The sequence below is a fragment of the Natator depressus genome, chromosome 8, assembly GCF_965152275.1.
Source record: "Natator depressus isolate rNatDep1 chromosome 8, rNatDep2.hap1, whole genome shotgun sequence".
Lineage (NCBI taxonomy): Eukaryota > Metazoa > Chordata > Testudines > Cheloniidae > Natator > Natator depressus.
The window spans coordinates 20,834,522-20,850,118 of record NC_134241.1 but is presented as its reverse complement, the minus strand read 5'-3'; the positions used below and the strand labels follow the sequence as shown (position 1 = coordinate 20,850,118).

Here is a 15,597-nt window from a genome sequence, read left to right as displayed (position 1 = left end):
ATTGGAGATGGGTCTGAGCTATGGATTTCAGAATTCGGTTTGGCTTAGGTTCATCTTTCGTCTTCACCGCTCCTCGCTTCCCCTTTTTGCGGGGGGGTGTTGGGGGGTGACTGTTACACAAAGGGCTTCCTGTGACGCTACTGCAGCTTACTGAACCCAACACTGCAGCCTTTTGTTGAGCTTTTTATTGGTGTCAAAATTTGACCGCGCCAAGTGGTGTGTCTGTGGCACAGGCATGTATTGCGTCAGCTGCTGCACAGGGCACTGCTTGGGCCTCCATTGTGTTAGACCAGCCGGGGAGGAACGTAGCTTGCTCTCAACTTGACTCCTCTGGCCTGAGTTAATTTGCTGATGGAAACGTCTCTTTTACCCCCACCCATCCCCTCTTGTGGGATATGACCTCCAGTATACACATACCTGACGTTCTTGTTTCTTTAATGAAACACTTCTCTTGCCCTGGACCATGGCTCCCAGACTGGCTCTGATATCTTGTCTTGGTTCTGTGTACCAGTGTGCATGCACATGTGTGATGGCACGCTCCCTACTTCATCCCACTCCAGGAGTGGGAGGCTTCCCTTTCACAGCCCTGAGGATCTCCTTGCCATCAACCTCCTCTTCTGCTTGTGGGAAGATTCTCACTGTTGAGCAACATGAGGCATTCCCTTACCCTGCAGGCTTGTTTCTGCCACAGTCCCAGTTTGGGGAGTCAAGACCAGGACAGCTGTTTGATCTGGGTCACCTGCAAGACCACATGAAGCATTCCTGGGCATTTCTGGCCTGGCACACGTGAGAGACTGGTACCAGTAATGGTCTGTCTTGTGGCCAAGAATAACATTACCAGGCACTGCTGACTAGTGATGTGAACAAGAGACCCTGTTTGGTTACCGAGCTTGGGTCTCCTGAAAGGCAGTGCTGAGTGCACCTTCCTATGCCAGTTCCTGTGTATGTCGTGAAGATACTCCTCCTCCAATCTCCTATAAAAATGGCTTGTCTTAGCATTATGAAGAATTGGTCCATGTGACTGTTAGCTTTGAGGCAGGGCCTTGCAGGGTGATCGGAGCCTAAGTTTTCGGGTACCATTACACTGCAGCAACAGGGTGTGATTACAGCTCATGTGGACGTACCTGAGCTAGACTTTAATCTAGCTAGCTCAGTTACCGGAGCAGTGACTCTGTACAAGCCAGCGTGGGACCCTGGATAATTATCCAGGCTTCTAGTCCATTCTGAAGCACCCGCGGCTGCAACTTCACTGCTCCGGTGTCCAAGCTAGCTAGACTAAAGTTTGCTCACCTGTGTCAACAAAAGTTGCAATTGTACTGCCTGACTGCAGTGTAGACATGCCCCATTGGTGAGTTTCACTTCACATTGTGAGGCTTTGTTCTTCACACTGAGTGTTTGCTTCTGTTGGTGGAGGGAGTGTGGGGAGAGAAGGAAGGAACAGGACGAATGGGTGGTTGTGCTTTTAGACCAGGTGAGGGGTTATAGCCACTTCCCCACTCCCCTAAAATAAGGTCAGAATAACAAGTACTACAATTTAGTTACAACTATTACAATTTCATACAAGAATGTAAAAGGTTGGTGCCATGTTAGAAGTCCTGCATAAAACATTATCTAAACAATACATGTATATGCTCTAAATGACATCCACTCTTAATATTTTTTTAAAGACATGTTTGCAAACACTTCAATAGTGTGGTATATTGTGATTTTAGTATCTCTTTCCCTTATTCTTTCTTCCTTTACTGGCTGAGTTCACTGCTGAGAGGGAGGGTATCTTGGCCTCTCTTCCCTATCCCAGGGTCTGGGTGGCTGCCTGCCTGCCTTCAGAAGGGTCTCTCTGTATGTACGTCTGCTTCTAGTCTGGTCTATACTCCCTTTCCCCATGATCTTGGATGGCTGGGCACTTTACTGCTCTGGGAATGTGATGTTACTGCTTTCTTTGCATAACTTGGATGGAAACCCTGAGTGCTGAAATCATTTGCAGGAGTCTTTCCATGCTGAATTTCTTCAATCCAAAATTTCTTTCCTCCTAAGGAAAATCTGCTGAGGCCTTGGTGGAGTGTATTCTGTGGTCAAACCTGTCCAGAACCTACCCAGTTCACAGGTCTGAGAAGGTAGAGAAGTCCCTCTTCTAATATGGTCCCCCCTCTGCCCCCCCTCACCCCGTAGGCTTTGGGGCGGAGAGCAGTCTGCATCCTCCCCCAACTCCTTCCCCAGGTCCAAGCATTGCTATCTCTGCAAAATTCTTGCTTTTAATCTGGGCACTGGACAAGGGTAACTTAACCCAAGATCCTTGGATGGCAGCTTGGGGCTTCTCTGTTGGTCTGTAGACCAGCATCATAATGCAGTCTAGCCAATATTTGGGTCAGATAAAATTTAGGGGTGTGTGTTGGGGAGGCGGAGGCTTTAAAACATGCTCTCCTTGAAACCAGCCAACCAGATTCCTCCTGGAGTCTAATGGCAGCTGCCAGCTATGCTTTTTATTTCTCTTCCACCCTTGTTAAATTCTTTCTTCTCCTGGCTGCGGGGCTAGAAGACCTTGTGTCGTAAAGGATGATCTGTCAGCCCGTGACTGAAAGACTCTGGATCTCTCCAAACATGCGCCCTCATATCTGCTAATACAAACCACCTGCCGCGGTTAGAGCCGGCTCTGGGGTTGTTTTCCTTGGAATGGGTTTTTAGCTTTTCTTCAGCCACAGGCTTATGTCTTGTAAACTGCTGAATGGGCCTCGGCTGCCTTCTTGAGAACTGTGTGATGTGGCAGCTGGGCTGGAAGTGACTCCGTGTGACCCTCCCTTCTGACTTACACCCCCACCCACACTTTCTTCCCTTCTTCTGTGTTTTCCAGGCCTCACCCCTCCTTTCTAGGGACTCTGGGCTTTTCCATGTCTGTGCTTGGGAGTTGTTAGGGTTCATTAATCCAGGAGGTGTGCAACACTGACCAGAGCCAGGAGTAATGCAGGCAGGCAACATACAGGCTTCTCTTCCACACCCCAGCTCTGGAGTAGTGGGAGATGCTGTAGGCCAGTCCTGGGACACCCCTGTCCTTTCCTCGTCCATATAGCTCAGTGGTTCTCAAACTTTTGTATTGGTGATCCCTTTCAAACAGCAAGCCTATGAGAGCGACCCCCCCCACCCTTATAAATTAAAAGCACATTTTAAAATATTTAACCCTATAAATGCTGGAGACTAAATGGGGTTTGGGGAGGAGGCTGACAGCTCGCGACCCCCTGAGAGGTCACCACCCCCAAGTTTGAAAACCCCTGATATAGCTCTTCCAGCACTCCTGTGTGCTGCCCATTAGCCCTGGCTATTCCTTGCTTTTCTGAGCAGAGGCTTATAGAGGGCACCTTGGTTGGCCTGGGCAGATCTCCTCTAGGGACTTGGAGGTGACTGCCAAAATCTGTGAGCTGATGATCTCCTAATCCCCCTACTTGGGCACGTCAGGAAATCTGCCATGAAATATGGGACAAATCTGCAATACTGGCAGCTTTTGTTTGACACCCTAGTCTGGAATAGCAGGGGGTGTTGCAAGACAGGGCTGAGGTGTCGCAGCTGATCTGCTGTATGGGATCTTAAGATTGGAAGAACAAAGGGCACTGCAGCACGGCTAGAGGGTCTGCCTGCAGTATGCCTGGCTCTGGTGCTGCTAATATCTCTCTTTTTCAGGAGCACTCTGCTCGCTCTCAAAAATGCAAGATGAAAAGGCCTTGAGAGAGTTGAGTATTATATTATTTAACTGTAATTAGATGTGCTGTATCAGTGGCTTGATTTGTGTCACTTACCTCTGTCACTCATAAACTTAATAGCCCTTCCAAACAGGAAGAATAAGGTTAGAGTCATTCAGTTTCTTTCTGGGTAAATGGAGACACAATGAGGCTGTAATGTGGGCTAATGGAGACGCTATATAATCCTTTATTTTCATGGGCAGAAGGAACAACAGGAGGGTGTTACATGCTCTCTAACTTTGATGGAATGGCAAATCACTGTGACAGCCCTGTGGTCACTCTGCATTGAGGAAATGAATCCACACGCAGCCTTGCTCATTATGTGGCTTCCGCTGGTAACGTCAGAGCAATCTTTGGTTATTGCTGGGTTGCTAACTCATAAAGTCCAAACCTGGAAAGAGGCTTTAAGCATTTCCCTTTCCTGATTAGTCTGTTGGTGTGTTTGGCATCCTCATTTTAAAGGGAGCACTTGAATACTTTTGTTTTATGTTTTTTTAATTGTTTTGGTTTTGATTTTTCCTTTTTCTGCTAGGCTTTTTGTCGTTTCTCATACATGGATTGTAGTGTGCATATGTGTATATTTCTCCTCATAGAGCTTGAAATAAATCCTGCTTCTTTTTGTTTGTGTTCTTGTTTTGTTCACTAGTGTCCTCGGGTAATGGTAGCACAGACTTATGCTACATCTACACTACAGCACTTACGGTGTCACAGCTGCACCGATGTAGTGCTTGTGGTGGACATGAGCCAAGCGGATGGGAGAGTGAGAGCTCTCCTGTCGGCTTAACTCCTGCCTCCGCCAGAGACTGTAGAGACATAGTGCTGTCTACACCAGTGCGTCGGTGGGTATAACTTATGTCGCTCATGGCTGTGGATTATTCACACCCTTGAGCGATGTAAATTATACCAAAGTAATCTGTAGTGTAGACAAGGACTTAGGGAAATGCTTGTGAAATGCTGCTGTTGCTTGTAAAACCAGCAGAGGAACATGGCATTATTTTTGTGTAGGACCTACAGAAAATCACAGGTTTAGTATTATTTCACAGTGACTAATGTGCTGTATGTAGTTATAAAAACAAACCTATAACTCTATCTTAGGTACTTACATGGCTCCCATTACTGGACAGTCTGAGCCCCTCACAATCTTTAATCTGTCAGAGTATCCCTGCAGAATAGGGAAATATTCTCCCCATTTTACAGATGGGGACACCAGAGCAAAGAGACTGTGACTTGCGTAAGGTTACACAGGAAGCCTGTGGTGTAGCAGGGAATTCAACCTGGCTCTGCCAAGCCCCAGGCCACTGGACCATCCTTCCTTTCTGTTCTTCTCTGTGTGTGTGTTACTACGGATACATCCTTATTTGGAATCCATGAGAGCAACACTTTGATTGTTCTATTGTATTCATCATGGGCCATCAGAGTTTAATTGGTACATAAAACTTAATATTTCATCTTATACTTTAACCTTTGTCTGTGCCAGTTTACAATGCTTTAATGAAAGATGGATCTTGAAAATAAATGGACTTCAGATTTTTCCATTTGATGAAAAATAACGCCTATGCCCTGTTGCGCTCTACAGCAGGGGTTCTCAACTTTTTTCTTTCTGAGGCCCACTCCAACGTGCTATAAAAACTCCCCAGCCCACTTGTGCCACAACAACTGGTTTTCTGCACATAAAAGCCAGGGCCGGCATTAGGGGGTAGCAAGTGGAGCAGTTGCCTGGGGCCCCATGCCACAGGGGTCCCTGCGAAGCTACATTGCTCAGGCTTCAGCTTCAGCCCCGGGTGGCGGGGTTCACAGCCCCGGGATTCAGCTTCATGCAAACGAGCTCTGGCTTTCTGCCCCGGGCCCCAGCAAATCTAACGTTGGCGCTGGTTGGCGGACCCTCTGAAACCTGCTCCCAGCCCCCAGGGTTGCTCTAGAGCAGGGGTGGGCAAACGTTTTGTCCCAAGGGCCACATCTGGGTATGGAAATTGTATGGCGGGCCATGAATTCTCAGAAAATTGGGGGTTGGAGTGCAGGAGGGGGTGAGGGTCCGATGGGGGGTGCGGGCACTGGGGTGGGGCTGGGGTTGAGGGTTGGGGGTGCAGGAGAGTGCTCCGGGCTGGGACCGAGGGGTTCAGAGGGCGGGAGAGGGATCAGGGCTGGGGCAGGGGTTGTGGCGCGGGAGGGGGTCATGGGTGCAGGATCTGGGTGGCACTTACCTCAAGCAGCTCCTGGAAGCAGTGGCATGTCCCCTCTCCAACTGGCGGGGGTGGCGCTTGGGGCAGGAGCAACATGCAGAGCCCCCTGGCTGCCCCTACGCACGCTGCTTCCAGGAGCCACGGCACATGCGGAGCAGGGCAAGCTCGCGACCCTGCTCCCTGACGAAAGCTCAAGGGCCAGCTTAAAACATCTGAAGGGCCGGATGTGCCCCCTGGGCCGTAGTTTGCCCACCCCTGCTCTAGAGGATTGCTGTTGTCTGTGGGGTTTGCCTATGGAACTGGCCCATTGGTTGTTGCAATGGAGTTTACTTTTGTACTTTTCTACATGGATACCAAGAGTTGCCCATTTGAGAGTCCAGATGTGGGACTGCATTTTGGGACACTGCTGTGCTTCGATCACTGGAGAATGGTGCAAATGAGGGAAGAGTAGTGAAGGCATTTCTGGAAGCATGGCTTTGTGGTTAAAGCACAGGGCTGGGACTCAGAGGTGGTAGAGGAGAGTTTAATTATCCCCCATTTATGTGCATGGGGGAAACAGAACCACAGGGAAGGTAAGTGACATGCCAAAGGCCATAATGACTCAGCGTCAGAGCCAGGATTAGAACTCTGGGCCTTCTGACTTCCAAGCCTGTGCTCATTCCCTCGGGCCATGCTGACTTGCTTAATAGTGCATACGTGTTCTTTAGCTTCAGTACAGTGGAAGTTGGTTGTAGGATTTCTTTACTGTAGAGTGGAATGGTAGCTGCCAGCTGCATTTATAGCCAAAATCCCTTACATTAATAGAACAGTCAAGGGAATTAGATCTGTCCCTATTTTCTGTCCTCCATTGCACATATGTATGCACATGTGTGCGCATGCACACACAAAGCTGCTGATTTTTGCAGTGTTGAGAACTAAAGTGTTCCCCATCCAGAGGTCTCGGAGATCCGCACCTAAAAAAAAATGCTAGTGAAGCCCTTTGTGCACACTCTCCCTTTGGTCTCCCTTTGGTGTGCTGAAGAAGGGCCCAGCTCAAATTGTCTAATTGGACAAAATGACCTAAATAAAAGATAGAAGAGAGTCCTGTTCTTACTCCTTAGCTTCCTCAGGTTATGACAGTCATGGAGGCTGTGATGCACTTGGAACCCCTTCCTGCAAGATGACTGGAGCAGCCACGAGAAACTGAGTACCCTCCACTCCCATTGACATCCCTGGAACGTCCTCCTCGGTTGCAGACACATTCCTAATGGAGTAGAGAGGTCATGATACAAGAGCCTTACAATAAGGAGGGGAATCTTAACCCTTCTGGTCTTTCCCGCCTTGCTGTCCCAGCCAGTACTTGCAAATTGTACGAACTGCAGGAATGGACCAAGTCCTTTTTTAGATAAATCTACCAGAGGTTTTCAATGTAGTCGGTAGTCATGAGGGTGGTAGTTGTTAGTAGTTTTAAGCCCAGTTTGTAAGTTACTCTGAGATCCTTCAGGGTGGAGGCTGGTTGTTTAAAGAAAAAAAAAATAGCAGGTTGACTTCCCAGTTCACACTCAGTGAAATGCAAACTCTGAATAAGCGCACACATGTTGAAACGTCAGTTGGACCTGCAACATAAAGGAAAACTAGAAAATTGTGAGAGGGCCCATCTGAGCCCTGGTGTTGCTGGAGCCCCTTGGAATGTAGAACCACTTTTCTCTTATTGCTGTGGAGACATGGTTTCAGCCCTACCCTCAGAACCTAACTCGATTTAATGCGGTTATGTGCAGACAGCCAAGACTCACCTGTGTGGACTCGGAGAATTGGCTTCATTTCAGTCTCTGCTCCTGCTGAGTAGTTGTTCTGTGATTCTTTAACATTTTGTTTTTAAATCCCATCTTGTGTCCCCCCCCCCTTTTTTTTTTTAGATGCAGATGTTGGACAAGTTCCCAATGGAAGGAGGGCAGAAGGACCCCAAACAAAGGATCATCCCCTTTCTGCCAGGTGGGTAGGATGGACTCCATTGAAGGCAAACTCTGGTTTTGACATAATACACTCAAGTGGGGCCAGATTAAGAAAAGGTCTTGTTACCAGCTCCCAATGCGCACACAAGTATGACTTAAAGGTTGGAGTCATGAACAACATGTGAATTTGAAACTTCAGATGCCTGCATCCTCTCCATTGAAATGAACATGGGAATATTTTTAGTACTATGCAAAGTAAGTATTAAACTCCTCAGTTCCCAGGGCTGCATCCACAATCGCCTTCGAACTCGGACTCTCTGCAATATTTAGGCATTGATTGCTGCCCATCCTGAATAGCAAATACATAGCCACTGCCCCCAGAAGACAGCCATGTTTTAGGTAAGCAATCCTATCTTCACAAGCTCTGTAGATATCTCCTGGGTGGGTTTCAGTATCGACACCCCCAACAGAGCCAGGTCTAGCTGTGGCTCCCCAGGAACTGTTCTGTGCAGTTTGCAGTTGAGTGTAACTCTAGTTAAAGTGCAGAGAGACCTTAAAAGCAATCCACAGAAATGCAATACTGAAACAGGCTGACAGCTGTAACTTTCTCCTGCAATGTTAAGGGGCAGTTTTCCAAATTGGGATGTCTATGGTGCAGCAGCTGCCCCACAAATCCAACAAGCAACTGTGCAAATGGGTGCTCATGTGTCCAAAGTAACCTGTATAATTACCCATTTTGGACCTAGGGGGTGCATGTGGTCGGTTTGTGTATGACACATTACTGCTGCTTTTGAAAATGTAGCCCTAAAATTGCCAGGGAGAGGAGCCCCTGAGGGTCTTTCACACACCCATAGCCAATAGATTTGACCACATACACTTTTTCCCCAGGAGCTAGTGAAAATGGATGATACTTTAAACACTTCCAGAGAATGCAGCAAGTATATTTAGTGGAAACCATTATGATATCTTACAGAAATGCAGACGTTTAAGGTATTTAACTGCGGTCACAGGTGTGACTGCAGCATGGGCTCATGTTCCTGTGCTAACTTTAATCTAGATAGCGTGGCTAAAAATACCAGGGAAGATGCAGTGACACAGGCTTCAGTGTGGCCTGTTCCAGCCCACTGGAGACCCTGGGTATGTATAACCCATTCCGTGGTCCATGCTGCCATGTCTTCACTGTTATTTTTATCCCTGCTAGCTAGATTAAAGCAATCACAATCGTACCTCCTATTGCAGTGTAGACATGGGGTTCCTTTCCTTCGAGCAGCATGAAGATTCTGTTTTATTCCTCTTCATGAGCCAGGGCGTATTTGTTGTTAAGAAACGGTGTCTGGGTTACCCAAGGAGGCATTTCTGGTTCTGGCTTCTTCCCTGATTGTAGCATCAGCAAAACCAGAGCAAGTCTGACATTAATCTAGAGGAAAAGGCACTGCTGTGCAACTTTTTCCTGCCAGTGGGGGAAGCCAAATTGGCAGAGGGCATGACTTGGAAAAATAGGGAGTACAGTTTGACCGCTCTCCGTTTGTGAAGAATCCCTACTCATTCCCATCAAAATGTTGCTATTTTTGGAAGGCAGGGATTGGGCTCCAGAGTGGCTGCCCCGAGCGCATTGTGTTTCACAGCCTCACTTGTTGATTTCATTGCTGCTCATTCAAACTGAAAAAGTTCCTCTCTATTAAATTACTCTCCATTGGGATTTCAACTGTGGAAAAGGGTTGGAGCTGTCAAGAGGTAGAGCCTGGGCCTTGAGCCACACTGACATCCCTCCGTGGGCTGTGTGCGCACTTATTTCAACTTTATAGAATAGCAGTAACCGGTGTCCGGCCCACTGCTCTGGGCCGCCATGCAATAGACTAAAAGAATCCGTCTTCAGATACAGCCTAACAGCCTGCCTTATGTTGCCCACCAAGAAAATTCATCCTTGTCCCAGAACCCCCAATTATCCGTGTAAATCCTTCAGTCCTCAAAGCTGTGGAAGACAGAAGGGCCTTGCAGAGTGCTCAGAAGTTTTCCAAAGTCAAGAGCAAGTGGGGGAAGCAAATGCCAGAGCTGAAGGCCTGAGATGCAACTTACCAATTCAGATTCTGAACCCCTTCAGAGTCCAGGAGCACGTGATGTCAAGATAACAGTATGAGGTCCATCTCTATTGCAAATTGGCTTAGTAGTGGTGGTGGTGTTTGGACAAAGGCCTACATAGTTCCAGAGGGTCATGAGGATGATGTTTGTTTTTGGGAGGAGGTATTATAATGCCAGTTGAGCTATGTATTATGGTCATGAGTGCTTTAGCAATGCCTAGAATATGCATATTTTTAGGTGCTTCACCCCTCTCCCTCCCAAGCCACCTAGGACAGAGTTGCCTGGTGACAAAAGGTGCTAATGTGGGAGCAGGGGAGAAAACAGGTTGTACTCTGGAGACAGGCCCCATCTCCTGACTTGGGGTGAAATTGTCTCTGCCTTGAACTGCACATCTTACTCCTGTGTTCATGTCCTCCCCAGCCTTCTCTGCAGGTTGCAGTCACTCTCAGTCAATACTCCTCCCAGAGGCTTACCTTGACACTTGCAGCTGTTGCATGCCCATCACAGAAGTAGAGTGATAGGGATGGTGGATAATGAATATTGTTGGATTTCACCTTTCCTGCTTTCACATGCTGGCACAGAATAATGGGTAGCTATGGTGTGAACATCTTACAGGGGGGTATTCTCCCTGTTGGCTCCTGCACAATGTTCACTAGGTACATCACACTCACATCTATCTAACCACACAGAGCTGCTTAATGCTCTCACTTGAGGGTAGCTGCTGTTAAGCAGTGTGCAGTCTGTAGCTTCTGCAGTGCTTCCTTTGGCATGTGTAGCAAGGAGACAGTAGCTGTCTATTGAGTTGGCTTATGGAGTTAGTGACGTGGCCTTATGTACCTGGTGAGGTGGCTTACTGGCAGAGTCTGCCTCCTGAGAGAGGTGTTGATTTGGCTTAGAAAAGTCTCTTAGTAGCTGGTAGAATTGTCAGGTACAGGAATAGTGCTGTATTTCTTCTGGTTCAGGTCTCCTCTTTCCCAGCTTGAGATGGCAGCATGTTGTTTTATGTATTGTAAACCTCGAGATTTTGCGCTGTTTCCATCAAGATGCATAATCAGAGTGGGTCGAGTGCGAGACAAAGCAGGGTCTGTTTCTCTGCATCTCATGCATCCAATTTATGGTGAAACTTAGGCTTGCTGGGTTTTTGACTTGGTTCAGGCCTGAGAAACGGGTGACATGTACAGCTTACTTTTCTTCCCTCCCCCATTTGAGAAGCATTTTAGCATCTGAGTTTCATTACCAGTGGTGATTTGGTTCCAATGGTCTGATTGAAATATGCTGCTTTCTGGGAAGCTGCCTATGGTAATGTTAGAGGTGTGGCCTCTGAAGTCCTGAAAAATGTCTCCTGCTATCCTATACATTCCACTGCCTGTAGCATTCTTAGCAAACCTGTAATTGTCTCGAACTCCGTGTCACCCGCAGGAACTGAGGAGATTCCCATCCTTCAGTGTCTGTCAGAATGTTTTCCTGGAGGGGGAAGTGGTCCCATCATTAATACTTATTTTACAGCGTCCAACCCAGAGGAATTTTGTTGTTCTTCTGCTTTTGCTTTTGTTTGGTTATCGTAGCTTTATTTTCGTTGTGGGATTTGACTCATTCTTTTGAAGTCGCTAGAGGAGACTTTGGGTCTTCAGACTTAAAGTAGGTTTTAGCTCTTCCCAGAGGATAACCTTGCAAGGGATGTAATTCCTGCCTTCTCTTCTCCCTACCCCCCGCCCCACTCTAAAACAGATGGAACAGTAATAAAGTTGAGTTCTTGAGAGAAACAGATGGGAAGAACAAGGGTAGACTGTGGGCTCTCTGGAGGAGGGATTCTCTCTGGCTATATATGTGGATTGCACTTGCCTGAAGCATGTCTTGGGTGCTACTGTGATACCACTAACAGGATAAGAATATGTCCTCCAAGGCCACTGAGTCTGACAGCATTCAGGCACTATGCTGAAAATTCCATTTGCTGCCATGCAGCAGAATTGGGAGGTGGACTCCTACTGCTTGTGTGCTGGCTTTGGGTCAGTGGCAGGTCCTTCATGTGATCATTGTTTTGAGGGATGCTGCCCTCATGACCCCATGACACACCTCTGGCTAGTCCTAGCTCACAGGACACAGTTAATGTTAATATGGACTCTTATGGAGGGAGGAATGACGTAGCATTGACTAATGCATATGAAAAGTTATGGGAGGATTGTGCAAAGCTCTGAAAAGGTATCAGTCTCTGGCTTGGAGACAAAGTCCCCAGTGAACAGTTGCTGCTTGCTGAGTATCAATTCTGTGCTGCGCAATATACACGCGAAGGCCCAGTCCCTGCCTGGAGAAGTTCACACGCTAAGGGTTACACGTTTGCTGGCTGAAGGATGATGAGATGGGGACCCCAGGAAAGAATTAACTAAGAAAACAAATGAGCTCAGTTGGGCTAGTTGTGTAGAGGATGTGCCAGATCTTTCAGGAAACGGCTTTTATAAGGCAATTGGAGCCTTCCAAGCTCTGCACAACCCAAGTGGCCCAGAGCCTATTCCAGCCGTTCTGCTTTTCTGGAAGCATGAGTCTCTGCAAGGAGGGGTTGTGTGAGGCTCAGCTACTTTTGGTTGTGAAATTGCTTTTTAGGAAGCTTAAGCAAGAGACGGCAGCAAACTCCAAAGGAAGAAAAGGATTTAATAGGATACATTTTTAGAAAGCAGAATGTTGTCTCCTTTCTACCTTCCACCCCATCCCTCTCTGATCCAGCATCAGAACAATACTTGCACTTTGGGAACTTATTATCTGCAAATACTAACAGCTCTCCACAAGGGACCTGGAAGTTAGATAGATGAATATGATCATTCCCTGTTTCCAGACAATGTTAAGTGACTTCCCCAGACCCCACAGGGTACTCTGGAGCTGGCAATAGAATGGAGTTTCTGGGTCCTAATCCTGTGATCAGTCCACTGGTCACAGCTGTCTCAGGCATCTCAGACCCAGCCTAGTAACTAAGAGGAAATGATCACATAAGTGTTTTGCTGCCTTAGTGCAGATGGTGAGCAATTCAGTGAAGAGGAGATCATGGGTGGGACTGTTGGTGAAGTCTTGAGCAGATCTCTTCTCCATGCAGTTCCACTTCTGAGCTTTCAACACCAGTTGCTGAGTTTGGTGGGTTGCCAGGAACCCTGCTGACTTCATTAGGTAGAAGACTGCTATTCCCTCCTATCCTGTGTTTGCTCTCACCCTCCATCTCTGCAGCGGTCTCCTGCTGGGCTCCTTCCTCGCAGTCCAGATGCGTGAAAGGAAGTCCCATCATTGCTGTTCCATGGATCTGCCAGTGGTGGAGGCAGTACACCAGCATGAAGCCCTCTTCACTGCCCAGGAAGCAGAGATACTGGGGTTTGTCTCCTGGAATGCATAGAAATGAAATACATTCCCCACTGAGCCACCCTAAATAATGCATTTTATTGTCTCACCATCCTGATATCAGCCTGTTTTGGGGGGAAATCCTTTCCCCCCAGTCCCACAGATGGTCACCGTGTCAGCTGGCATCTGGAAAGCTCCCCTCCTCTTACCCTCCCTTTCTGGAGGCCTTGCACCTCCAATACCATCCTTCCGGCTGTGGAATATGGCACAGGGAAGTCTTTCCCTTTGTGTCTCAGAATAGCTGCTGCTTTCTCCACCTTTTACAAGGGTGAAGCACATGAGTGGGACTAGGCCTAGGATTGAACTCCCTCCACTATGACGCTGTAACCAGTAGCATGCTAGGAATTGTAGCTGGCCCTATTCTGAGCTTCCTTGAGATCCTTTAGAGTGCTCCTATGTATCAGGTCACGGAACACATCCCTATAAACCTCCATGTTTATGGCCTGCCCAGGAACAGCTATAAATGCAGGAAGCCCCCACGCAAAGTTTTCCCTTCCTTTTACTGCAGGGCCAGGGCATCCACTCGCTTCAGAAATTTGCCAGCCTGCTGCTAAGTCCAAGGCTCCTATGGAGGTTGTGGGAAGTGTTATCTTCCCCCATGTGCCTGCCCATTCCAGCAGTGGAACTAAGAACTGGCTTCTCCTTCTGGGACCGACTGTGCGTGGTTTTTAAAGTGAATTGGAGCCCATGGCAGAGGAAATCTGGATGTGATTTGAAAGGTGTGGAGAAGCGAATTCTTTCCAAGTCAGAGGGAGTCCTTCAGGGTAAAACGAAAGTCAGACGTTTTTCCACTCTCAAAATATCTGGCTTCTTTAATGGCTCTGATAAACTTTGTGATACATTTATGGGTCTCTGCCCCTCCTGCTCCCTCAGGATCGAGTAACAACCTTCAGCTCAATGGGCGCCACAACCATGTTGCTGACTGAAATGCCTCTGCAACTTTCTTTTCCCTCCACTCCCTCTTCCCCAGTATGGCTCTGACATTGGCTTGAGAATTCCAGTGGGATGGAACAGAGTACACTGTCCCCTTCGCTCACCTGGCCTTTTCTAGAGGCTAATTTCTCTCTTGTGGGCTGCCCTCAGGGTGTCTCCTGCACAGCTGAGGGTAATTGTCTGTCAGCCCTTCTCCCACCCTCTCCCCTGATATTTCCCAATCCCTGGGCGGGGTAGGTGAGACTTGAAGAGGTAGCATGTTTGCCATAGCGGGGCTGCACTGGGTCACTTTACTGCCCCCCACTCTAGGCCTGCTACAGCACGACCTGTGCTATAAATCAGTCAATCAAATAAGAGTTGAGAATAGCAGCCATGTTAGTCTGTATTCGCAAAAAGAAAAGGAGTACTTGTGGCACCTTAGAGACTAACCAATTTATTTGAGCATAAGCTTTCGTGAGCTACAGCTCACTTCATCGGATGCATAAAGTTGAAAATACCTCAAATAAGAGTGAGGGGGCTTTGATGGGCTATGTAGGGCATTTCCTTCAATGGTTTGCCACAGCAAGGCCCCTAGCCATTGGGTTGTCAAGCAGGGAGAAGGGCTCCAATAGAGTTTTTAAAGGCAAAGCGTGTCTCTGGTCTCCCTGGGTCCTCAACTGCCAGGGATGAAGCTTCTCTGGCTCTATTTCTGCTGGTCACTGGGCTCACTGGTGGTGCCCACTCTGCCAGCTCCCCTTGTGGTCGCAACTGTTGGAGCTGTAGTATAGACAGGGCTCAAGCCCTACAGTGGTGGTGAAAGATGTGCCCCATTTTTGTGTCTGCTTCTTGCCTAGTCAGACCTTTGTGTGCTGGGCGTGCCCCATTGCTGAGCAGTCAGTTGCAAGTGCAGGAAGGCTGCTTTCTCCCTGCCTGGATATGCCTTCTTTTGTTCTAGTGCAATCTCTTTGTCCTGCAGGCTTGTGCATATGTGTCTCTGTGCTTGGGCATTAGGCCAAGCAGCTAATGTTAAATAATGACTCAGCAACTCGATCAGTTAACGGCATTTGAAAACTGCTGCATAATTACTACCAGAAGAGCTGCTTGTCTGCTGCCCCGCCTTCAGCACTGAGGAAGTGGCGATGGGTTTTCCCAGAATGTTGTAGTTGGGGAGGCAGGGAAGAGGGGATGACTGCAGTGTTCTGAACATGTCCTCTAAAGGCAGATTTTGATCCTTCTGTGTAAATACAGCTCTGCCAATGTATCTTGATCATGACCTGCGGTGACCGCAGCTAACCCATTTAGATGCATCCAGCTCTACCTGTGTCATCTCTCCCGCCTCTTCCCTTCCCATCCTCAGTGCCCTCTCTCAGGATTTTGCCAGTGCTCCGG

At 47.9% G+C, this 15,597-nt stretch overlaps 1 protein-coding gene across 2 annotated transcripts in view; it reads left to right on the top strand.

The window, feature by feature from the left end:
* The window catches only part of SH3PXD2B (SH3 and PX domains 2B), a 116,632-nt gene that overhangs the window by 49,457 nt on the left and 51,578 nt on the right, over positions 1 to 15,597 (top strand). For both annotated transcript variants that reach the window (XM_074960575.1, XM_074960574.1), the window contains exon 3: positions 7,804 to 7,879. In XM_074960575.1, coding sequence (XP_074816676.1) covers positions 7,804 to 7,879 — 76 coding nt within the window. The remainder of the gene's footprint in view (positions 1 to 7,803; positions 7,880 to 15,597) is intronic.